The following is a 24,684-nucleotide window of genomic DNA, read 5'->3' as shown; positions in this document are numbered from 1 at the left end:
GAAATGCAGGCTGCTCTCCCCAGGGAGAGTGGTTTGCTACACTGAGAGTGCCACCCATATTTTGTATTTTTTCCTGCGTGCATTTTTTTTTCTTTTCCTATCAAAGTTGATTTTTCTATAGAATTTTGCCAGGGACATCCCTATTGTTGCTGTGTGTTCTTTTACATGCGCTAAGTGCACATGGGACTTTGATTTATCGTCTCATCCAAATGACTAGCGTCCAGACCACCACTCAAGGTCTAGTGGAAGGAGAGAAAATATTGGCGACTGTACTGTGATTTGAACCAGTGCGCTCAGATTCTCTCACTTCCCAGGCAGACGTGTTACCTGTAGGCCATTACTCCATATGTAAGAATATAAGTATGTATGTATGTATGTTTGTACGATATATGAATAATATATTATTTGATTCTTCAAGTGATAGATAATCAACAAACTACAATGATAGCATATATGATTTTATTAGTTTCAAAATCACATGATAAAAGAAAATGGTGTGTTAAAAAAAAAGAAGAAACAGAATAAAGATTTTGCCTATGTTGTGACTGGTAGTCTAAAAAATTATGATGTGTGTGTGTGCGAGCGCGCGAGCGTGTGTGAGTGCATGTGTGTGTGTGTGTGTGTGTGTGTGTGTGTGTGTGCTGTGTGCCAGCTTGCTTATAGATTCTTTATGATCATAATAAATATTCAAACCAAAAAATAGTTTGGAATTGGACATGTTCTAACTACAGAAGCATTTCCAACCAGTGTCTGTTGGAATTGCAGCTTGAAATTAGAAATGAGGGTATCAGCTGATCAAAGGGGAAAAGTTTATTTGTTGTTAAAAAAAAACCAAAAAACCATTGTATTTGTACCAACAACAGTTTTGTTTTTGCTCTTTTGCACTTTTTAAGTACACATGTATTACAGACATTTCACTTATATATGTATGTACACACACCAACTTTAAGAACACACACACCAACCAGCCTAAGCCCTCACTTTTTTTTTTTTTTTTAAATCCTTGGTTGTAATCCAGTGCAGGTATTATTGATATGCAGCTAAGTGAAGTGTCTGTAATCTGCAGAGAACTAGTAGGATAAACAACTCGGGCAAACTGTGTTTGCCATGTTTTTTCCAGTTCATGAATATGATATTAAAAATATGTTTACATTTTAGGCACCTTCAGCTTTAGTTTATGTATTGTTACATGAAATAAAATGTTACAATTACATTACATGTGAATTATATTGAAACTATGAACATTATTTGTTCTTGGTACCAGGCTTAATTAGTAAAGCAATATATCATCATGGGTGTTCAAAAAAAAAGAAAAGAAAAAAAAGCTGAGCAGAAAACATCAAACAATGATATATTGTGATGGAATGCTGTGCTTAATCATTCCTTCATTAGAATGTCTTCTTCCATCTGCAAAAAAATTGTTTTTCAATAAGTTCAGTAATGTCAGTAACCAGTGCAAATTACCTACTGGCCTACCCCCACTCACACAAACAAATGCATACAGACAAACATACATCAGTGTGTGTGTGTGTGTGTGTGCGTGCTTGCATTCACACACACACAGAATCACTTTCCACAATCATGTGTGTGCGTGCTCGCATTCACACACACACAGAATCACTTTCCACAATCATGTGTGTGCGTGCTCGCATTCACACACACACAGAATCACTTCACACAATCTTTAGTACAGTAGGTGGCAAGCAGAGTTTATTGACAAAAATAAATGCCCGTGTCAAAGAAATGCTTGAATTATATGATTCTCTGGTGAGTTTATTTATTAACAAATCAAATGCTAAAAATCAGTAATATTAATCTACCTATGTGGTTCCCTAATATCCAAAGTCATGTACTTTGCTCTGAGTGGAACTTCCCCAAACTGCACATGCTTGATCACATAGTAATATTCAGCGACTTAAAGGCTACCATGAAGTAGACTGGTAAAAAGGAGGTCTATCAAGGCATACAAATACCCATACATGGAAAATTTCTTCTTTTAAAAGTCATGTTAAACTAATATATTTTGAGATTGGTGTTTGAATTTTATCCATTGACTGCTGAACCTTGGTGACTGAGATCAGTGAGGCATCAATTTGATTGCATTTCCCTCTTTTGGTGCACATTTCAATGACATGATTGATGTTGCTAAACTTGGAATTTGGTGAGCTGGTATTATATTGGAGTGATGGCCTAGAGGTAACGCGTCCGCCTAGGAAGCGAGAGAATCTGAGTGCGCTGGTTCGAATCACGGCTCAGCCGCCGATATTTTCTCCCCCTCCACTAGACCTTGAGTGGTGTTCTGGACGCTAGTCATTCGGATGAGACAATAAACCGAGGTCCCGTGTGCAGCATGCACTTAGCGCACGTAAAAGAACCCACGGCAACAAAAGGGTTGTTCCTGGTAAAATTCTGTAGAAAAATCCACTTCGATAGGAAAAACAAATCAAACTGCACGCAGGAAAAAATACAAAAAAATGAGTGGCGCTATAGTGTAGCGACGCACTCTCTCTGGGGAGAGCAACCCAAATTTCACACAGAGAAATCTGTTGTGATAAGAAAGAAATACAAATGCAAATACAAATATTATACCCAAGAGGGAGAAGTCCAAATACAGACTGATGAATGATGTCTTTGCTTGGAAAAGGCAGACTGATGAATGATGTCCTGGCTTGGAAAAGGCAGACTGGTGAATGACGTCCTGGCTTGGAAAAGGCAGACTGGTGAATGACGTCCTGGCTTGGAAAAGGCAGACTGGTGAATGACGTCCTGGCTTGGAAAAGGCAGACTGATGAATGACGTCCTGGCTTGGAAAAGGCAGACTGGTGAATGACGTCCTGGCTTGGAAAAGGCAGACTGATGAATGACGTCCTGGCTTGGAAAAGGCAGACTGATGAATGACGTCCTGGCTTGGAAAAGGCAGACTGATGAATGACGTCCTGGCTTGGAAAAGGCAGACTGATGAATGACGTCCTGGCTTGGAAAAGGCAGACTGATGAATGACGTCCTGGCTTGGAAAAGGCACTTCACCCCAATTTTTCCTCACTCCATCAAGGTGTGAATGGGTACCTGACTTCGGTTGCCAAAGGTTCAAACGGAGGAAGGGGAGAATTGGGCTCAACCTTCTAGTGCCCAGCCCTAGACACAGTGGATACCAATTCACTTCCCTTGGTAGCCTCAAAGGCTGTGGGATCTTTAAAGTTAGATCTTTTTCTTTTTTTTTTCACCAGGGTCACAACTTCCGCTGGATCCTCACCATCATGCTGCTCATCGTGCTTATCATCGAAATCGCCGAGGGCTTCATCTCAGACTCCAACGATGCGGACACGACCAACTACCATGCCTTCATCCCGCAGTGCTTGGCCTTTCTGGGGGCGCTGGTGGGCATAATCTACTACCACAAGGTTTGTATGTATGTTTATATGAATGTATGAATAATAGTCATGTCCAGCTATGACCGTCAGAACAGCACAAAGGAGGCAAATGCTGTCCTGACTATCTGGGCTATAATTTGATTATAGTGGAGAGTGTCTTGCCCAGTTTACATCCTCACTCTCTTGGCCAAGAGGGCTTTAGGACAGTGGGTGTTGGTATGATCCCGAGAGTCAGCTTGCCCCCAAGGCTGCAGCACTTAAAGCCAGTGCAATTTTACCTCAATACCACAAGGTATTTCTGTCTATTGATGCTGCAAACAAACAGGTCAACTGTTGTTTTCAGTTTGTCTCACCAAGATTGTTGGAAATCTTCCAGCTGGCCTGAATGATAAACCATATATTGATATAAGCTTCAGAAAATACAGAATAGTGCATCGTCCAAAATTCAAACAAAAAAGAGTGTTACAGCTCCCATGTGGACGCTTCACTGGTTGCCTGTTGGTGGCAGAATTGAATACAAAGATGCTAGTGTGGGGGTGGGGGTGTGTGGAGTGGGAGGGTGAGGGTGAGGGTGAGGTTGGTAGTGTGGTTCAAATGGTTGAAAGATTGCCAATTTTTACACATTCTACCTCTTGTATCATATGATTTTACTGTATTTCATCCTTTTATAAATCCCTTCCATGTAAATAGTAACTGTGCTTCTTCAGATATGCAGACAGATTTTAACTGTGATTCTTCTTATTTTACTTGTTTACTCAGTTGTTGTTTTTTTTATATGCGTTGGAATGAGTTGTTGCATTAAAAAAAAAAAAAAAGGTAAAAATTTGTTACTCCATGGGTCTTGTATATTGTACTTTTATAGTCAGGGGGCTCTAAAGATAATGCTTTTTTTTATGACTTTGTATCATGATTCTTTTATATGTTATTGGGTCATCTTAAGTGTTTACTGGATTCATTTTAATCAACCACTGGATTTATATAGTGCGTAGAACTGGCTTCAGCTTGAAATATATCATCTTCTTCTGTCCCAAGTTTCAAAGACTGAAACTGCAGCGCAAGGCACCACTGATGACTTGGCAACCAGTTCACTCCATTTCTCTCGGTATCTCGTCTCTCCCAAGGTGTCGCTCAGTTCTAGGATATTACCCTCCCGTTTCTTTTTCTGTCTGCCTCTCCTTCTCCTTCCTTGCGCTCTGCCTTGCAGGATTGTCTTGGCAAGACCTGCTGATCGTGAGATATCAGCATGGCCATGCCACTTCAATTTGCGTTTCTTCACAGACACTGAAATTATGTAGCACTTTCACACTTCTCAAAGTGCTTTACAGTAACATGTCAGTCGGACACCACAAACAAACACAAACACAAACACATGCACTCACACACACACACACATATTGCCCTCCCGTTTCTTTTTCTGTCTGCCTCTCCTTCTCCTTCCTTGTGCTCTGCCTTGCAGGATTGTCTTGGCAAGACCTGCTGATCGTGAGATATCAGCATGGCCATGCCACTTCAATTTGCGTTTCATCACAGACACTGAATCACTGTGAATCACACACACACACACACACACACACACACACACAAACACATGCACTCACACACACACACCCACGCACACATGCACGAAACAATCCATAGAATACAGATAAGGAACAGAGTGCCTTGATTATGTAGGGGCTGCTTGAAAAGGAATATTTTTTAAGATTTGATTTTAAAGGATATGAGTGGAGGACTGTAACGGAGCGAAAAAGGCAGTGAATTCCAAGTTTGTGCAGCTGAAAAACTGATAGCTCTCTTGATGCATTTCTCTCTGTTGAAATTGGGAACGCTAAAGATTCAGTCATCATTCAAAATAAACGATGACGATGATGATGATGATATGATCAAGGTGGAGGAGGTCTTGAACTTGCCAAGGTTCCTTGCTGATCTATTGGCAAAAAATGATGTCATCTTAAAGAATAAATTCTTCTTCTTAGTGATTTTGTTATTTTTGTTGTTATTATTATTAGTGTTAGTGTTGTTGTTATTGTTGTTGTTGTTATTATTATTATTATTATTAATATTGTTGTTGCTGTTATCATTACTATCGTTATTACTGTTGTTGTTGTTATTATTGTTATTATGTTTAAAGGGGGAGATCTGGAATTTGCCCAGGTTCATGCTGGCCATGCTGATCTGTTCGCAAAAGAATTATGTCATCTTCAGAGATAAATCAATCTTCTTTTTCTTCTTCTTCTTATTGTTTTTTATTAGTATTATTTATCTTTAATTTAGATTTTTTTTCTTCTTCTATTTCATATTATCATTGTTTCTATTTGTTTACTTATTCATTTCAATCTGTGTATTGTGATAAAAGGTGGAGATCTGGAACTCGCCCAAGTTCCTGCTGGCCATGCTGATCTACTGGCCGGCAGCCATCAGCCTCAAGTTCCTCAAGGTGTTCTCCATGTACAAGAACAACATCTCCTGGCTGCACCTCAAGATGTGGATGGCCTGGGCCGTCATCGGCCTCTACGTCGCTCTGCTGGTGGTGGAGCTCAACCTCTTGAGGCTGCAGGTGAGAGCGGGGTGGGGTGGCGGTTGATGTGGAGGGTGGGGGGATTGGAAAGCTGTGGTATGGGTGCGGAGGGTGGTGGGATTGGAAAGTTGTGGTGTGGGTGCGATGTGGGTGCGGAGGGTGGGGGGATTGGAAAACTGTGGTGTGGGTGCGGAGGGTGGGGGGATTGGAAAGCTGTGGTGTGGGTGCGGAGGGTGGGGGGATTGGAAAACTGTGGTCTGGGTGCGGAGGGTGGGGGGATTGGAAAGTTGTGGTGTGGGTGTGGAGTGTTGGGGGTGGGGGGATTGGAAAACTGTGGTGTGGATGTGGAGGGTGGGGGGATTGGAAAGTTGTGGTGTGGGTGTGGGGGATTGGAAAACTGTGGTGCGGGTGTGGATGGTGGGGGGATTGGAAAGTTGTGTGGGTGCGGACGGTAGGGGGGGATTGGAAAGTTGTGTGCGTGCGGAGGGTGGGAGGGATTTGGAAGGTGGCGGTGTGGGTGCAGAGGGTGGGGGGGATTGGAAAGTTGTGTGGGTGCAGAGGGTGGAGGGATTGGAAAGCTGTGGTGTGGGTGCGGAGGGTGGGGTGATTGGAAAATTGTGGTGTGTGTGCAGAGGAGTTGGGCGATTGGAAAGCTGTGGTATGGATGTGGAGGGTGGGGGATTGGAAAGTTGCGGTGTGGGTGCGGAGGGTGGGGGGATTGGAAAGTTGCGGTGTGGGTGCGGAGGGTGGGGGGATTGGAAAGGTGCGGTGTGGGTGCGGAGGGTGGGGGGATTGGAAAGCTGTGGTGTGGGTGCGGAGGGTGGGGGGATTGGAAAGTTGCGGTGTGGGTACGGAGTGGTGGTGGGGATTGGAAAGTTGTGGTGTGAGTGTGGAGGGTGGGGGGGATTGGAAAGTTGTGGTGTGAGTGTGGAGGGTGGGGGGATTGGAAAGTTGTGGTGTGGGTGCAGAGGGTGGGGGGATTGGAAAACTGTGGTGTGGGTGTGGAGGGTGGGGGGGGATTGGAAAGCTGTGGTGTGTGTGCAGAGGAGTTAGGGGATTGGAAAGTTGTGGTGTGGGTGCGGAGGGTGGGGGGATTGGAAAGCTGTGGTGTGTGTGCAGAGGAGTTAGGGGATTGGAAAGTTGTGGTATGGGTGCGGAGGGTGGGGGGATTGGAAAGTTGTGGTGTGGGTGCGGAGGGTGGGGGGATTGGAAAGCTGTTGTATGGGTGCGGAGAGTGGGGGGATTGGAAAGTTGTGGTGTGGGTTGAGAGGGTGGTGGGGATTGGAAAACTGGTGGGTGGGTTGTGGAGGGTGGGGGGGGATTGGAAAGCTAGAGGGTGGTTGTGGAGGGGGTGGGGGTGGGGAGGGATTTTTAAGTTGTAGTGTGGGATTGGTGTATGTGTGGGGGTGGAACTCCACCTGTTCAGGTTGCAGGTGACAGCAGGGCGAGTTGGGTATGGAGGGGGTGGGGATGGGGTTTGGAGGGTTGGGTTGGGAGGTTGTGGTGTGTGAACGTGGGAGTTGCAGCCCACGAACGCAGAAGAAGAAGAAGAAGAAAAGTTTCTTTCTCTATTTCTTCATATTCATTTATATTTCTTTTTTTTTATATATACTTTTTTTTAGTTTATCATTTTCAATAGAAAGGTCCAGCTGTAGTCTCATCCATCTCTCTCTCCCTCCTCATCCGCCCTAAAATAAGTACTTAAAAATTTTTTTTTTTTTAATCTGTTGTATTTTTCTTACATGGAGAACATAGACTGTGTGCTGAAAGCAACACTTTGACATAAGTAATTAGTCAGGACAGGAATGAGACTCCTGTGTCTGTGTCTGCACCTGTGAGTCACATTTTTAAGCATTTTGTATTATTTATTAACACATTTCTCACCAGGCAAAATCTGATGAGATGCTGCTCCCTGGATCAAGCAGTTAAAAAAAAATTGCAGCAGTCAGTGCTACAGTTCAAGCTGTGTGAAAAGCACACTTTGCCATAATTTTGAACAAATTTTCAACAGTGCATTCACTGGAAGTTCAGAGAGTTGTTTTCCCTCTCACGCTCCCATTAATGAAACGAAGTCCTGCTTTTGTCCATAGTCTAAGGCAAAAGCCCAAATCAGAGGGGGAATATTTTCCTTTCAAGACTGTCATTCGTTCACCTAGATAAGCCGCGGTTGTGGTGGGGAATGTTCCAGAAATATGCCTTCTTTTCGCGGAGCTGTCGGCTGAAGGCGCCCAAGGACTTGGAGAAGACGCGCTACATCCAGTCCTACGTCAACCTGCTGTCCAAGGCCCTGTACTGGTGGATCACCGACATCCTCGTCCTTGGCTACAAACGACCTCTGACCCTCTCTGACCTTGGGGAGCTTCCCAAGGTGAGGAGATGTGACGTTAGTTGTTGTGTTTTTTGTTTGTTTGCTTTTTCCCCTCCCCCTTTTTTTAAAATTTATTTCTATTTTTAAACCCCTTTGAAGAATTTTTCAATATTTGATTTCACGTGGAAAACACAGTTATGTATGACCATATCGACAAATCTTCAGAGAGCTAGTTAAAGCAACCATAAGTTTTTGTTTATTTTTTCCTTAGCTATTTAATATACTATGTACACATTTATGAAGATGTATATAACTATGTATTTTTTTTTAATGAATAACAAATTATCATTGCATTCTTTATGTTAATCAGCAGCATGAAATATACTCACGTGAATGTATATGAATGCGTGTCCTACATGAATGGGTACTTATTTATGCTTAATGCACATTCACACACACATGATTACATGCTCATATACATGAGTGTTTGCTTGGACTGATTAATGCACACACATATACATTCATACACTCTTGCACACACACATATGTATGTACACATACATGTGGGAAAATTGGACTATATCCTAAGCAGATACATGCATTCTAAACAGCTTTAAAATGATGTCAAACAACAAAATAAAATAAAAAGATACTTGCTGTACTCACATTATGGAGAAGACGAATATGGATTACAACACAAAATGATACGAGGAAGTGGCCCCAGAATCTTGTGCAGGAAAACCAACTGAACGCTCCAATAAAAATAAATGGACTTGAAGACAGTAGAGTTGTCAGCAACAGATTGATGATAGCATATCACGTAGAAAATGATAATGATAACAATGATAATAATAATTAATCATTATATATTTTTCATAATCTTGAGTAATGCAATTCAATACGCTGTACATCCAATACTTGCACAGTTCAAGCACAAAAACCACACACCATAGACTTCCACCCCCCAAACACATATCCTGTAAGTACAGAACCCCCCCCCCCACCCCCCTCACACACACACACCCCCCTCAGAAAAATGAAATGTTTGGAGTTTAGTTTCTGCTCACAGCATAGTTTTGAAATTACCATGTGACGTCCAGTCTAACTAAAACATCGACATCTGCAACAGTGTTTCTGCTTTTGTATGTACATGTAAATAAAGGTATTTTGAAAGTCTTTGCTTGTGTATGTATGTGGGGAAGGATGCATTTTTGATGCCTGAATAATTGCTCGTCTTCGTTGTTCAGTGCTTTGAACCTTTATCCTTTCATTGTGGTTGATAAAGAAACATGCGGTGATCTTTTGAAAGAAGAGAACATTCATTGCAAAAGCAAAAAAAATCAACAAACATTAGCAACACAGACCACCAGACTGTTTTGTTTTCTCCCTGATTCATCCTTGAAGCTAAATTTTCTTTCTAATGCAAACACAAGAAAAAAAAAAAACACCCCCAAAAACACCACCACCACCAACAGACAATAGATAGGTCACCAGAGTAATTTGTATAGCAGGAGCAGTGTGAATCTTCAGTTTTCATACAAGTGTAAAGAATGTGGAGATCAAGACTTAGTCATACGTATAAAATGGAATCAAGCACTGGAACAACATTTCCTTTGGATAACTCAGTTATAGAATAGCAGGAAAAAAACAACAACATGAGTCTTGTACAAAAAGCTTTTGGTATGGATGACGTTTTAAATCATGAGTCTTTTACAAAAAGCTTTTAGTATGGATGACATTTTCTGTGAAATTCAGATTGTTTTGTCTCCATGAGGAAATGTTGATATTTGAAAACAACAATCTATTTGTGTTTTATCTACAACAAGAAGCTGAACTTTCTGGTCTTTTGTTTCAGAGTGAGAGAGCCATCAAACACTACAAGAAGATGCAGATGATTTTTGAGGCAGAGAAGGTAAGAATTGAGAGAGAGAGGGAGAGATAGAGAGTAAAAAAGTTTGATTGATATAAAATCTTTTGCTTTCCTGTTTTGTTTTATCATTTGTATTGACGGATTGATTGTGTGTGTAGGACACAGTAGAAGGTATTGTATTGTATTTTGTTGTATTGAATTGTCAAAATGTTATATTGTATTGTAATGACAGATTTCTCTGTGTGAAATTCAGTATGCTGACATGGAGTACAAAGTTTTAAACAAGCATACTTCTGCATGCGCTCTCACATAAAGTGGAGTGAAGACATTAACAAGGATGCCAGTATGTCGACCTGAAAGACTGGAGAATTCATTAGTCTCCACCCATAAGGATTTTTGAACCAACCAGGCATCTCCTGGGATCTGAACCAGCGACTTGCAGACTTGGGACAGATGTCCAGTACTTTAACCACTTGGCTGTCAGTCAGACCTCTCAGGAAAGATGTTGTTTGAACAGATCTTGAACCTGGATGAGAAAAGGTTAAAATGTTTCTAGTGAGTTCATAACCTGTGGCTTCTGAATTTTTTCTATTTCAGTAATGTAACGGCAAACACATGTTTAGATCCTTTGTGAACCTGTCACTGGTGTAACAGCCTGAAACTACCCCCCAAACACCCCTGCTGTGTTTTACCTGGAGTCATTCTGGGCTTGCCTTGAAATTGAATGACCCCACCCCAGTAGTTGGAAATGTCCTCCTTCTTGTGGGTTTGCATCAAGGTATAATTGAAATAGGAAAGCGGGGGTCATTCTGGGATAGTCTCACCCTCCTCAGTCCTTTCCATTGTAACTTCACGGAAGCAAACGTTGGGGAGTTCAACTTTGATAGCCAGTATTGGTTCTAACTGGGCCAGATTTATATGCTTGAGGATCATTTCAAGCTAGCCGAGAATGACCTCCATATACATTATGATGGGGGTGGAAGGGGGAGGGGTGGAAGGAGGGAGAGGGGGTGTAAAATCCAACTACTTGTTATAAATTGTGTGTGTGTGTGTGTGTGTGTGTGCGCTTGTTGAGGAGGAGGGGGGTTAGTTGTGTGTGCATGGTAAATGCAGCAGCTGTGTTGTATTATTTGGTCATGTGTACTTCGCTTTACATGTGTTACTTTTTGATCTTGTGGTCCAACCTTTTGTTGTGTTGTGTATGTGTGTTGGACTAGTGCTGTGGGCTGATGTATCATATGTGAGTGACAAGCCTGCGGATACACAATTAAAGATATATTGTATTATACTGTATTGCACCAGGGGGATCGGGGGGTCAGTTCAGACTAGTTGAAGTTTACACCTAGTGATCATTCCAGGTTAGTCTACACAAACCTTGGCGTTAATCTGGGCTAGCCAGATTTGACCCTGGGGTAAAAATCTACCAGGGCCTACGAATAGGCTGCCACACTGGTACATGCGTTCTTAGTGGATTCGGGAGGTTGGCAGTACAGACGGGGGGTGGGTGGGTGAGATGCGGAGTTGATAAACAGTTTTCTTTGCATTGACCGACGCCAATAGCTTGTGAAAGCTCCTGGTCATCACCTTGACTTGAACAAGACAAAAAAAGACAAGAGAGGCAAGGCCTTCAAGACTCACTTGTGATAAATTAAGTCCCCTAGCATCAATTACAGAGTAATTTCCCTTTTTTACTATCTGCCCCAAAATGTTTGCAAAATAAATAAAAATTCCATGCTTAGCAAAAGAAGTTCCTGTTTGAACTAAAAATGATAATAATGACTCCTCTTGTTGTTGTGTCAGAATAAGAGGTCAGTGCCAAGTTTAGAGAATACAAAAAATATAAATATAACAGTAAATGCAGTTTGCATATAATTAGGCTTCTTTTTTAATTTTTTTGTGCCCATCCCAGAGGTGCAATATTGTTTTAAACAAGATGACTGGAAAGAACTGAATTTTTCCTATTTTTATGCCAAATTTGGTGTCAACTGACAAAGTATTTGCAGAGAAAATGTCAGTGTTAAAGTTTACCACGGACACACAGACACACGGACACACACACACACACACACACACACACACACAGACAACCGAACACCGGGTTAAAACATAGACTTACTTTGTTTACACAAGTGAGTCAAAAAATTGTGACAGATTTACTCACTGTGGAGTTTTCTGGCTGTATTAAAACTAATTATTAGAGAGTAACTGGCAGGGTGAGGGGGTCGGGTTGGAGTGTGTGTATATGTGTGTGTGCGTGTACGTAAAGATGTGTGTGCATGTTTATGAATGTGTGTGTGTGTGTGTGTGTTTGAGAGGGAGTTGTTGTTACAGATACACATTTTTTGTTCTAGACATCCCAGTTTTTGATTTCTTAAAGATCCCTTCAGTGTCATTTGTCACAGTGTCGTCTTCAGTGTCTCGAAAGCCATAATTTTTTTTAATGAGTTCTCTCTCTCCCTTTGAACCTGTTTCTGTGAAGGCGATCATATGTTTACTATCGTTTACATTAAAAAAAACCCCCAAAAAACCTGGCCTTTGTAGTCATCTTATGTATGAATGCCTTCCAGCACCCATGTTGGATTTAGCTATAGTTTGGAGGCATAAAGACTATCTAAATTAGAGTAATTAGCATTAAAATCAGCTTATAACCCACTGTGCCACTGCGGATCCATGTGCTAAAACTTGGGGTGTTTGACTGATTGTTAGATACACTGCTTTGAGATTGAGGTCAAACTCCGAGCTGAAAAATTTAATTGGCCAGTTGCCATTTGCAGCATGGCTTCAGCTCCTCTCAGTCAATCTTGCAAGTCAACCTAGTGCCTATTCCACAAGGTTTCCAACAAAGCTTGCTATAATTGCAAGTAGAATCATTGCTACAGATTCACAGTTGGATTTCAGTTGTCTTTGGGGCAAATCGATAAAAAGATTTATCTGTTCCCCGCCACTCTCCCCTTCCAATTTCTTCTTGCCCTCTGTAAGTAAAGAGATGGTTAACGGAAGTAACTACAGGCAGCACAGCCTGAAAAGCAAAACCTGGATTGAGGGGGTCGGAGGTTTGAATGTGAAGGAGGGGGAAGACGGAAATCTGATTAATCTGCAGTGAAGCTGACTGCTCAGTCACCCTTCCACCGTCACAGTCAACAATTGCTTTCCCAGAGGACGGCTGGAGAGATGGGGTTTCCACTTGTCTGCCAATAAGTTTGGTTGTGCCAGACAATAGGACCAGTGGGTATTTCGAGCCCTTGAAATAGAACATGATGGTTTGTTCACAGGCCAAAGCGGCACAGCAAAATGGCAAGCCGTCACTGACCAAGAGCTACCTGAAGGCCTTCTGGAAGCTTCTACTGCTGGCGGGTCTATACCGCTTCCTTGGGGACATGCTGGCCTTTGTGGGCCCAATCTGCATTGAGCACATCGTCAACTATGCCTACGACGTCAAAAATCATGAATCGTTCGCCAACAGCAACAGCTCTTCAAAACGGGTGAGCCATCTAATGGGTTGGTTGGGGTTTTTTTTTTTTTTTTTTTTTTCTTTCTTTTTTTTTTTTTAGTTGTCTGTTCATATATGGTAGTGATAGTTGGACTTAATAAATAAACAAAAAAATATTTTAGCAAAATGATGATAATAATAGTTTAACTCTCTTGTGCCTTTCGTTGAATTGCAGAAATGCTCAAGGCACATCACATAAATGAAACATATTTTTGAAAAGGAAGTTTAACTTGAGAATCATATTCACAAGTTGAAAATCAAATACACAAGTCAGATTTCTAAAAAAAAACAAACAAAAAAAACCACCTCTGCACCCCCCACCCCTCACCCCCTCTCCATGTGCACAGCACACAGTCACCTCAACCATGTAGTGAACATCCAAATGTTATCCACACGATCCTGACACCAAACAGTCATTCGGATGAGACGATAAACTGAGGTCCCGTGTGCAGCATGCACTTAGCACGCGTAAAAGAACCCATGGCAACAAAAGGGTTGTTCCTGGTAAAATTCTGTAGAAAAATCCACTTTGATAGGAAAAACAAATGAAACTGCATGCAGGAAAAAATACAAAAAAGATGGGTGGTGCTGTAGTGTAGCAACACGCTCTTCCTGGGGAGAGCAGCTCAAATTTCACACAGAGTAATCTGTTGTGATACAAAGAAATACAAACACAAATACATGCATGCACACAAATGCATCAATCAGTACATCAATGTGGAGAGGAAAATGAAGAAAACTAAAAAAGAAAAAACAGCGAGCACTGAGTGGGTGAGTGTGTTGTTTCCAGCTGGATGAACACTTGATTGTCATGATTAATTGTCATTAAAAGGTGTTTTCTCATAAAAGTCTTGATTAGCATTCAGTTACTGTGCATGTTACTGCAAGATCTGTTCACTTTGTGAAGGATCCAGCTTCGTATGATGGCAGAGAATAAACAATTTATGAAAGATTGATAAATTGATAATATTTCTGTGGACACAGAGGTGCTGACTTTTCAATTTTGATTTAACCCTTTGACTGTTGAACTTTGGGTTAAATGAGATCAGTGTGACGTCAGTTTTAACCTCAGTTTCTACTCTTTGTTTACTTATCAATGATGTAAATGATTTTCCTTAACAAAGGTTATCTATAGTCCCTGGAAGAAGAAGTCAGTAGAGAATGGTGACTTTGAACTCACTGCGGATGAATAGTTTTCTCCCTTGCTTTTCCCTTCAGACAACCCATTTGTTAGGGTTGGGAAAAAAATCACAAAAAGTACAAAGCGTAAAGTAACTAAATGAAACTCACTGTACTTGACCCACTGACCCCTATCCTCACATCGTGTGGACTCCCACCCCCCCTCCCTCTTCACTGCCCTCAGAAGCTGAGTCACTGTCAGTAAGTTCTTGCTGGTAGCTCTCTTCACTGCAGATACTTTTTATTCAACATCTTCATCATCCTTATCGATGTCAAAACCTTCAGTTTGAAGCATTTCAATCACGTCAGCAGCGGTGAAAGCCTCTGTCGTGATCTAGTTTGCTCCAAAAATTTCCACCAGTATTGCCTGCCATGCCATTTTCAATACATATGCAGATTAGCTTGTCGTGTGGGGTCCTGAACTTGCTGGCTTACTGTGGAGTGTGTTGTTACGGAATCTCATGAAGAAACTTTCCATTCGACCCTTGACACGTTCGCAATGCCCCGTGTAGCTGCTATTGTTATGCTACCCCATGAAGAAAACATGGAAAAAAATTTTAATTGTTGAAACTGCAATAGCATTCCGTCCTCCGGAATGCTACCTTATGTCAGGAATGCTATAGCGTTCCATCGTCCGGAGTGAGTTAAGCTCTATCTTCTATCAGGTGACAGCCTTTCACTGACGAGATTACTTGTCAGCAGCAGTTAAGGGTGACTGACATCCTAACCTGTAAGCTCTGTCTTGAATCAGTGAGGCGTCAACCTTTCACTGACGAGCATTCTTTTCAGTAGTAGTCAATGAGTTTAGCACCAAAAAAATCAAAACAAAAAAACCAAAAAACCCCCCCAAAAATCACACACACTAAAAAACACAATTGTTTTCCACAGAATCCGGTGGTGACTGTGGACCAGTTTTTCTGGAACGGCTACACGCTGTCGGTGCTGCTGTTTCTGGCGGCAGTGCTGCAGAACACCTTTCTGCAGAACCACCACTTCCTGGTCATCAGGGAAGGTGTGCGTCTCCGCTCAGCTATCCAGGTACAGCTGGCAGGGAGGGGTGTGTGGGTGAGAGACAGACAGACAAGCAGGAGAGACAGACAGAGACAGACAGGCAAGCAGGGAGAGACAGAGACAGACAGGAGAGAGACAGACAGACAGGCAAGCAGGGAGAGAGAGAGAGAGAGAGACAGGCAAGCAGGAGAGAGACAGACAGAGACAGACAGGCAAACAGGGAGAGAGAGAGACAGACAGGCAAGCAGGGAGAGAGACAGAGACAGACAGGCAAGCAGAGAGAGAGAGACAGGCAAGCAGGGAGAGAGAGAGACAGACAGGCAAGCAGGGAGAGAGAGAGACAGACAGGCAAGCAGGAGAGAGACAGACAGGCAAGCAGGGAGAGAGACAGAGACAGACAGGCAAGCAGGGAGAGAGAGAGAGAGACAGGCAAGCAGGGAGAGAGAGAGACAGACAGGCAAGCAGGGAGAGAGAGAGACAGACAGGCAAGCAGGGAGAGAGAGAGAGACAGACAGACAGGCAAGCAGGAGAGAGACAGACAGGCAAGCAGGGAGAGAGACAGAGACAGACAGGCAAGCAGGGAGAGAGACAGAGACAGACAGGCAAGCAGGGAGAGAGAGAGACAGACAGGCAAGCAGGAGAGAGACAGACAGGCAAGCAGGGAGAGAGACAGAGACAGACAGGCAAGCAGGGAGAGAGAGAGAGAGACAGGCAAGCAGGGAGAGAGAGAGACAGACAGGCAAGCAGGGAGAGAGACAGAGACAGACAGGCAAGCAGGGAGAGAGAGAGAGAGACAGGCAAGCAGGGAGAGAGAGAGACAGACAGGCAAGCAGGGAGAGAGAGAGACAGACAGGCAAGCAGGGAGAGAGAGAGAGACAGACAGACAGGCAAGCAGGAGAGAGACAGACAGGCAAGCAGGGAGAGAGACAGAGACAGACAGGCAAGCAGGGAGAGAGAGAGAGAGACAGGCAAGCAGGGAGAGAGAGAGACAGACAGGCAAGCAGGGAGAGAGAGAGACAGACAGGCAAGCAGGGAGAGAGAGAGAGACAGACAGACAGGCAAGCAGGAGAGAGACAGACAGGCAAGCAGGGAGAGAGACAGAGACAGACAGGCAAGCAGGGAGAGAGAGACAGACAGACAGGCAAGCAGGGAGAGAGAGAGACAGACAGGCAAGCAGGGAGAGAGACAGACAGACAGGCAAGCAGGAGAGAGACAGACAGGCAAACAGGAGAGAGACAGAGACAGACAGGAGAGAGACAGAGACAGACAGGCAAGCAGGGAGAGAGAGAGACAGGCAAGCAGGGAGAGAGAGACAGAGACAGACAGGCAAGCAGGAGAGAGAGACAGACAAGCAGGAGAGAGAGAGACAGAGACAGACAGACAGGCAAGCAGGAGAGAGAGACAGAGACAGACAGGCAAGCAGGAGAGAGAGACAGAGACAGGCAAGCAGGAGAGAGAGACAGACAAGCAGGAGAGAGAGACAGAGACAGACAGGCAAGCAGGAGAGGGAGAGACAGAGACAGACAGGCAAGCAGGAGAGAGAGAGACAGAGACAGACAGGCAAGCAGGAGAGAGAGAGACAGACAGGCAAGCAGGAGAGAGAGACAGACAAGCAGGAGAGAGAGAGACAGAGACAGACAGGCAAGCAGGGAGGGAGAGAGACAGAGACAGACAGACAAACAGGAGAGAGACAGAGACAGACAGACAAGCAGGAGAGAGAGAGAGAGAGACAGACAGGCAAGCAGGAGAGGGAGAGACAGAGACAGACAGGCAAGCAGGAGAGAGAGAGACAGACAGGCAAGCAGGAGAGAGAGAGACAGAGACAGACAGGCAAGCAGGGAGGGAGAGAGACAGAGACAGACAGACAAGCAGGAGAGAGACAGACAGACAGACAGGCAAGCAGGAGAGAGACAGAGACAGACAGGCAAACAGGAGAGAGACAGAGACAGACAGGCAAGCAGGACAGAGACAGACAGGCAAGCAGGAGAGAGACAGACAGACAGACAGGCAAGCACGGAGAGACAGACAGGCAAACAGGAGAGAGACAGACAGAGACAGACAGACAGACAGGCAAGCAGGAGAGAGACAGACAGAGACAGACAGACAGACAGGCAAGCAGGAGAGAGACAGACAGGCAAACAGGAGAGAGACAGAGACAGACAGGCAAGCAGGGAGAGAGAGAGACAGACAGGCAAACAGGAGAGAGACAGAGACAGACAGGCAAGCAGGGAGAGAGAGAGACAGACAGGCAAGCAGGAGAGAGACAGACAGAGACAGACAGACAGGCAAGCAGGAGAGAGAGAGACAGAGACAGACAGGCAAGCAGGAGAGAGACAGACAGAGACAGACAGACAGGCAAGCAGGGAGAGAGACAGACAGACAGGCAAGCAGGAGAGAGACAGACAGAGACAGACAGACAGGCAAGCAGGGAGAGAGAGAGACAGACAGAGACAGACAAGCGGGGAGAGAGAGACAGAGGGACATACAGACAAGCAGGGAAAGAGAGAGAAAGAGAGAGAGAGAGAGAGACAGACAGATGAACAAGCAGGGAGAGAGAGATAGATGGACAGACAGACAAGCAGGGAGATAGAGAGAGAAAGAGAGAGAGAGAGAGAGATGAACAAGCAGGGAGAGAGAGAGAGAGAAAAAAAGACAGACAGACAGACAGACAGATGAACAAGCAGGGAGAGAGATAGACAAACAGACAGACATGGGCAGGGAGAGAGAGATAAAGAGAGAGAGACAGACAGGCAGAGACATGGATATACAGACAAAAGAGAAACATGGAAAGAGAGAAAGAGAGAGAAAGAGAGAGAGTTTTTTGCACAACTTTGTTTTAAAAAAAAGATTAGTGGCTGCCGATTGAAAGAAAAGTCTTAAGGTTGTAATTGTCATCATGTTTTTTGTTTGTTTGTTTGTTTGTTTGTTTATCAGCTTTTAAAGGATGTGTTTGTTTCTTTATTTCTTAACAGAAGTTAATTGTTTTTTAGATATAGTATCATTTATTAATTTCTTGTCTTTGTTATTTCTTTTTCTTGGTTTTATTTCTTCTTTTTTTTTTCCTCTCTGTATGCTTGATTTGGTTTGTCATGAATTGTTTGTTTGAAAACAATTTATTGATATCATTATTCCACAAATTTGATTATTGATTGATTTATCTTGATGTCTTTGGCACAGGCGATCATATGCAGTAAGTTTTGTTCATGGTTGATTGATTGGTTTGTTGTTTGATCCCCCCATGGTGATGTCGGGGGAACTTACATTTGCAAAGAACAATGATACTTGCCTATATCAAGACCTCTAGAAAAAAGAAAAAAGAAACAAAGAAATATAAAAACAACAACAATAAACCAAAAGAAAACAAAGAACAAACGAAAAGCAGCACAATATTGATTGGAGGAAGATAAAAAAAAAACCCAACAAAAACCAACACCTAACAGGGCATTTTGTAACACTTTGAATATATAAGCAGAGGTATAAGAATGTATCAACAACCGTGCATCAGTTATTTCATATGGATGTACACAGTCACATTTTTTATTCTTATTTGATATTTGCTTTTTTAAGGTTGTTCGCTCAACACTGAATAATTGATACACTTTCTTTCAAAGTCATTTCTAATCTCAGTTGTAGACAGTGTTGATATTTTTTTCCATTTTATGTTGTTGTTGTTTTTTTAAGTTCCTTCTTGTAGGCTTGAATAATAGGTTTGGATTTACCCAATCTGCATTTGTAGATACAAAACGTTTTAGGGAACACTACAAGATGAAATATGTTAGAGGTACTTTCAGCATAAAACAGTATGCCTCACATTCCAGAAATTCTGTGCTAGAAATTTTCACCTTTCTGTCGCTTTCTTTATCGCTGACTTTTCCCTTTTCTTTTCGTTGTCTGTTCCTCCTTTATTTTCTTGCCTTGCTGGTCCGTTCACCTGTATATGTTGAATATTCTGGGTCTTTCTCTGGACCTGACAACTGGGCACTCATACTGTGTTGCTTTTTTTTTTTTATGTGTTTGTGCTCAGGATGTTTGAGGTGCTCTTTAGCAATTCTGGGGGGTGGGGGTGGGGTGGGGGTTGCATGCCTGTTATATAACTTTGTTTATTCTTTATAATTCTGTTTGTTTTCAGGTTAGTTTTGTTTAATCGTCTGGTGACAAATTGACAGAATTGTCAATGTCAGAGGCATGTCTGGGGTTATGTTATATGGGTGTGATTGCTATTGTGTTTGTGTGTGTGTGTGTGTTCAGCTTTTCTTTCAAGTTCTACAGGAATAACATTTATAGTTTTTTTCAGCCCAGGTATGTCCCTCCGTGGTCAGTTGGGCTATAACCAAAAAGTGATAAAAGATAAAACCTACCTCTTTCAAAAATCGTTCCTCCTTACCCTCCTTTCTTCTGTCCATAGTTTCTCTGGCTCTCTGTCTACATCAGTACATGTAGATGCAAATTCTGTCCTTCATCCCTTTGGTTCAGTGTGTTATTTAGTGTCAACTATTTGATTTGTGTTCACACAAGACTGGGTGCTGTATGAATGACATTTAAATGATTTATTATTATAAAGATTGTAATTCAAGAACTCTGTGCGTATATGTGAGTGTGTGTGTGTGTATTTTTGCATGAGTGTACATTTTCATGTTTGTGTGATGGTGCGTGTGGGTGCACGCGGTATGCTGAGTATGACCCTTCTTTTTTCTTCTATTTTTTTCCCCCAATGATTTGCCTTCTAAGTATATTTCACGTTACTTTATCTTAATTTATTTACTAACTGATTTATTTTGTTTCATTTTTTAATGTAATGTGGAGTGATGGCCTACAGGTAACGCGTCCACTTAGGATGCGAGAAAATCTGAGCGCGCTGGTTCAGATCACGGCTCGGCCGCCGATATTTTCTCCCCCTCCACTAGACCTTGAGTGGTGGTCTGGAAGCTAGTCATTCGGATGAGACGATAAACCGAGGTCCTGTGTGCAGCATGCACTTAGCGCATGTAAAAGAACCCACGGCAACAAGAGGATTGTTCCTGGCAAAATTCTATAGAAAAGTCTACTTTGACAGGGAAAACAAATGAAACTGCACGCAGGAAAAAACCCCAAAAAAATGGGTGGGGCTGAATTATAGCGACGTGCTCTCCCTGGGGATTTCACACAGAGAAATCTGTTGTGACAAAAAGAAATACAGATACAAATAGAAATAATTGCTTCACACAAAGCGAGGATAGGCTTTCAAGGGCTGAGCAGTGTTTTGGGTTTATGGGAAGGTCAGGCAAGGCATCAGCATCTTTTTTTGTTTTTTTTTGTTTTAATATATATCTTATTTTCTATTTTTGGTACAACTACAGAATGTGGTACAGCATACATGGATCGGTCTGCATGCTTTGACGCCTTGAAAAACTGAAACTGTGGCCACGTGACGGCTGGAAGCGCCAGTGGCAGAACCACTTAGGTTTTGGACTTCTGATCCAGTGTTCACTAGGGGTTAGTGTTCGAGTCCTGTTTCGGCATGGTGTTGTGTCCTTTGGAGAAAAAAAAACACCTTTCTCTGATTTTCCTCACTCCAGCCAGGTGTGAATGGGTTACCTGACTTCGGTCTGGGGAGGCTGGACCGGGTGGAAGGGTAGGATTCAGCCCCGCCTTCCATTGCCGAGCCCCTTGACACGGCGGGTATGAATTATTTGCCCCAAAGGGGCTGTAACAGGGCATGGGAACTTAGTTTTTAACCTTTTTGAACTGATTGATGACGGGCGCAATAGCCGAGTGGTTAAAGCCTTGGACTGTCAATCTGAGGGTCCCGGGTTCGAATCACGGTGACGGCGCCTGGTGGGTAAAGGGTGGAGATTTTTCCGATCTCCCAGGTCAACATATGTGCAGACCTGCTAGTGCCTGAACCCCCTTCGTGTGTATATGCAAGAAGAAGATCAAATATGCACGTTGAAGATCCTGTAATCCATGTCAGCGTTCGGTGGGTTATGGAAACAAGAATATACCCAGCATGCACACCCCCGAAAACGGAGTATGGCTGCCTACATGGCGGGGTAAAAACGGTCATACACGTAAAAGCCCACTCGTGTGCATACGAGTGAACGCAGAAGAAGAAGAAGAACTGATTGACGTTTTGGTTTGCACCCAACAGGCGATGGTGTACAGCAAGTCCCTCAAGCTGTCCTCTCTGGTGCTGAGCAACGGCAAGCTGACCACGGGGCAGATCATGAACAACATGTCTGTCGACTCCACTTTCCTCATGTATTTCTTCTTCTTCATCCACTACATCTGGGCCGTTCCCGTGCAGGTGGGTTTGTCATCGCTTTTTAACCACCACCTCCCTCCTCCACCCTCTGCCCCCCTCCCATCCCCCACACCCCCCACTCCCCTGCCTTGAATGCTGAACCAGGGGTAAAAAAAAAAAAAAAGGCAATCCAGTCCGTCACAAATTTGAAGTGCAAGGGCTACTACTTCTTGTGTGCACTTTTGTGTGGTGTAACTGATTTTGCTGAAAAGAAAAGTAATGCAGTCCTAAGAGGAAGAAGTTTGAATGAAGAAAGTTGTTGACTGCTGTCCTGACCTGTGACCTCATTCTTGCCTCGGGTAACAGCCCTTCACTGAAGAAAACCATTGTCAGCAACAGTCAAGGGGTTAATATATATATATATATATATATATATATATATATACAGACCAGCATCAGCTTACACATGTGACCACTGCGACAGAGACTGTTTCTCTTGCATCGGTCTCTACAGTCATAGGCGACGCTGCTTGGTTCAAGCAGACAGCCCAATGAGACATTAGGTCGGATATACTCTATCCATGGTAAGCCATGACCGAAGGAGGCCTACTACTATATATATATATATATATATATATATATATATATATATATATATATATATATTGATTGATTTGTTCTAGATAGAATATTTTAATTGAAAAGAGTGTCAATAAAAGTCATGCACACATGGGCCTGAAACCTTTGTATCTACGTTGTCTTTTTTTTGTTTTTTCTTTTTCTCAGAGATAATTTTTTGCATGAACGACAAAGATTCATGCTTGCATGAACAACACATAAGAAAATGATAGACAGCAAGGACTGGACAGAAAGAAAATAAAAAGAAGAACACCCAAACACACACACAGATACACGCACGCACACACACACACATATGCACACATGCACGCGCGCACACACACACACGCACACAAATAAAAACAATGAAGAGAAGGAAGACGAAAGTATCGGTTGGTTTTCGGCAGGTGTCCATCACGCTGACGATTCTCTACTGGAAGCTGGGCATCAGCGCTGTGATAGGGGGGCTGTTTGTGGTTGTCTGCGCCCCCGTCATGTACTTCCTCGGTGTCTGCATGTCGAAAATGCAGAAAAAAGTCCTGGTGAGTGTGAGCGTGTAAGTGTGTGTGTGTGTGTGTGTGTGTGTGTGTGTGTGTGTGAGTGTGTGTGTGTGTGTGTGTTCGACCCTGTCATGTACTGGGCATTTGTATGTCCAAAAAACTGGAAAAAGATCCTGCTGAGTGTATGGTTGCGCATGTGCTTGTTTGTGTACCCGAGCACATGCATATGTGTGTGTGTGTGTGTGTGTGTGTGTGTGTGCGCTTGTGTATGTATAAGGTTATGAGTATTACCTGCATCGTCTTCATCACTTTGTTCTCATTTTAAGCCATTGGATTTCTTGATATTTGTTTTCATTTCAAGCCATTGGATATCTATATACTATGTACACCGCACATCGTCATGATGCGGACTGTGACAGGTGCATTCTGACAAGCGTGTGAAGAAGGTGAACGAAGTGATCCAGGGGATCAAGGTGGTCAAACTGCTGGCCTGGGAGGACGCCTTTGTCCAGAGCGTGGAGCACACGCGTGACGAGGAGATCCGCTTCCTCATCCCCCACTCCTGTTTCAAGGGACTGATGGGTAAGACTCTTCACAACGAAACGAAATGTTCTGTTCACCACCCACTGTGGCGAAGTGGTTAGCGTCGCGGACTGACGGCTGGGAGGACGGGGGGTTCGAATCCCTGCAGATGTTGGTTTTTCAGCCCTCAGTCTGACGGGTGCAATAGCCGAGTGGTTAAAGCGTTGGACTGTTAATCTGAGGGTCCTGGGTTCGAATCACGGTGACGGCGCGGTGCCTGGTGGGTAAAGGGTGGAGATCTTTACGATCTCCCAGGTCAACATATGTGCAGACCTGCTAGTGCCTGAACCCCCTTCGTGTGTATATGCAAGCAGAAGATCAAATACGCACGTTAAAGATCCTGTAATCCATGTCAGCGTTCGGTGGGTTATGGAAACAAGAACATACCCAGTATGCACACCCCCGAAAACGGAGTATGGCTGCCTACATGGCGGGGTAAAAACGGTCATACACGTAAAAGCCCACTCGTGTGCATACGAGTGAACGCAGAAGAAGAAGCCCTCAGTCGGCTCCTTACCCAGAGTTGAGTGTGCTGTCGGCTTAAATGGGAAGACTGGGACCACACAGGCGAGTATCATCCACTTCACGGATGCGTCTGTGGGTGTGTGTGTTGTTCATATTTTCTGACCAACACTGCAGGTGTCTGTATCTCTCAGTAGCATCCATAGCAGCATTGTCATGATCATTTTCATACTCCTCCTCCTTCTTTAGCATCAATATATATTTATATATATATATAAAGCCTCAAATTACATGGCCTTTCATGCCCTACTCTCAACCTTAGTTTCGATACCCCTACACTTCTGGCATGGGGTGAGTCCTGTCAAGGTCTTCAGTGTCTCATGGGGGACTGTCATTGTAGGGATGTGGTGGTGGTCTCCACTCTGGTGGGGACGCTCCCTCAGTCTGGCTCCACGACTAAGACGTTATTGTTGTCAGTAGGGAGCTTAGTAGGTAGTGTCCTGAGTACTTCAAATCAGAACAGGCACCACTGAACTCCATCAAAGTGACTCAGCA

General features: G+C 43.4%; 1 protein-coding gene across 1 annotated transcript in view; it reads left to right on the top strand.

The window, feature by feature from the left end:
• LOC143288371 (ATP-binding cassette sub-family C member 9-like) overlaps window positions 1-24,684 on the top strand; it is a 91,716-nt gene that overhangs the window by 11,383 nt on the left and 55,649 nt on the right. Inside the window, exons 3-11 of the mRNA XM_076596771.1 lie at window positions 3,228-3,401; window positions 5,728-5,928; window positions 8,078-8,257; window positions 10,053-10,109; window positions 13,340-13,549; window positions 15,625-15,774; window positions 21,875-22,030; window positions 22,993-23,127; window positions 23,505-23,667. Coding sequence (XP_076452886.1) covers window positions 3,228-3,401; window positions 5,728-5,928; window positions 8,078-8,257; window positions 10,053-10,109; window positions 13,340-13,549; window positions 15,625-15,774; window positions 21,875-22,030; window positions 22,993-23,127; window positions 23,505-23,667 — 1,426 coding nt within the window. The remainder of the gene's footprint in view (window positions 1-3,227; window positions 3,402-5,727; window positions 5,929-8,077; window positions 8,258-10,052; window positions 10,110-13,339; window positions 13,550-15,624; window positions 15,775-21,874; window positions 22,031-22,992; window positions 23,128-23,504; window positions 23,668-24,684) is intronic.

Source organism: Babylonia areolata, chromosome 12, assembly GCF_041734735.1.
Source record: "Babylonia areolata isolate BAREFJ2019XMU chromosome 12, ASM4173473v1, whole genome shotgun sequence".
Lineage (NCBI taxonomy): Eukaryota > Metazoa > Mollusca > Gastropoda > Neogastropoda > Buccinidae > Babylonia > Babylonia areolata.
This window is presented reverse-complemented; position numbering and strand designations above follow the sequence as displayed.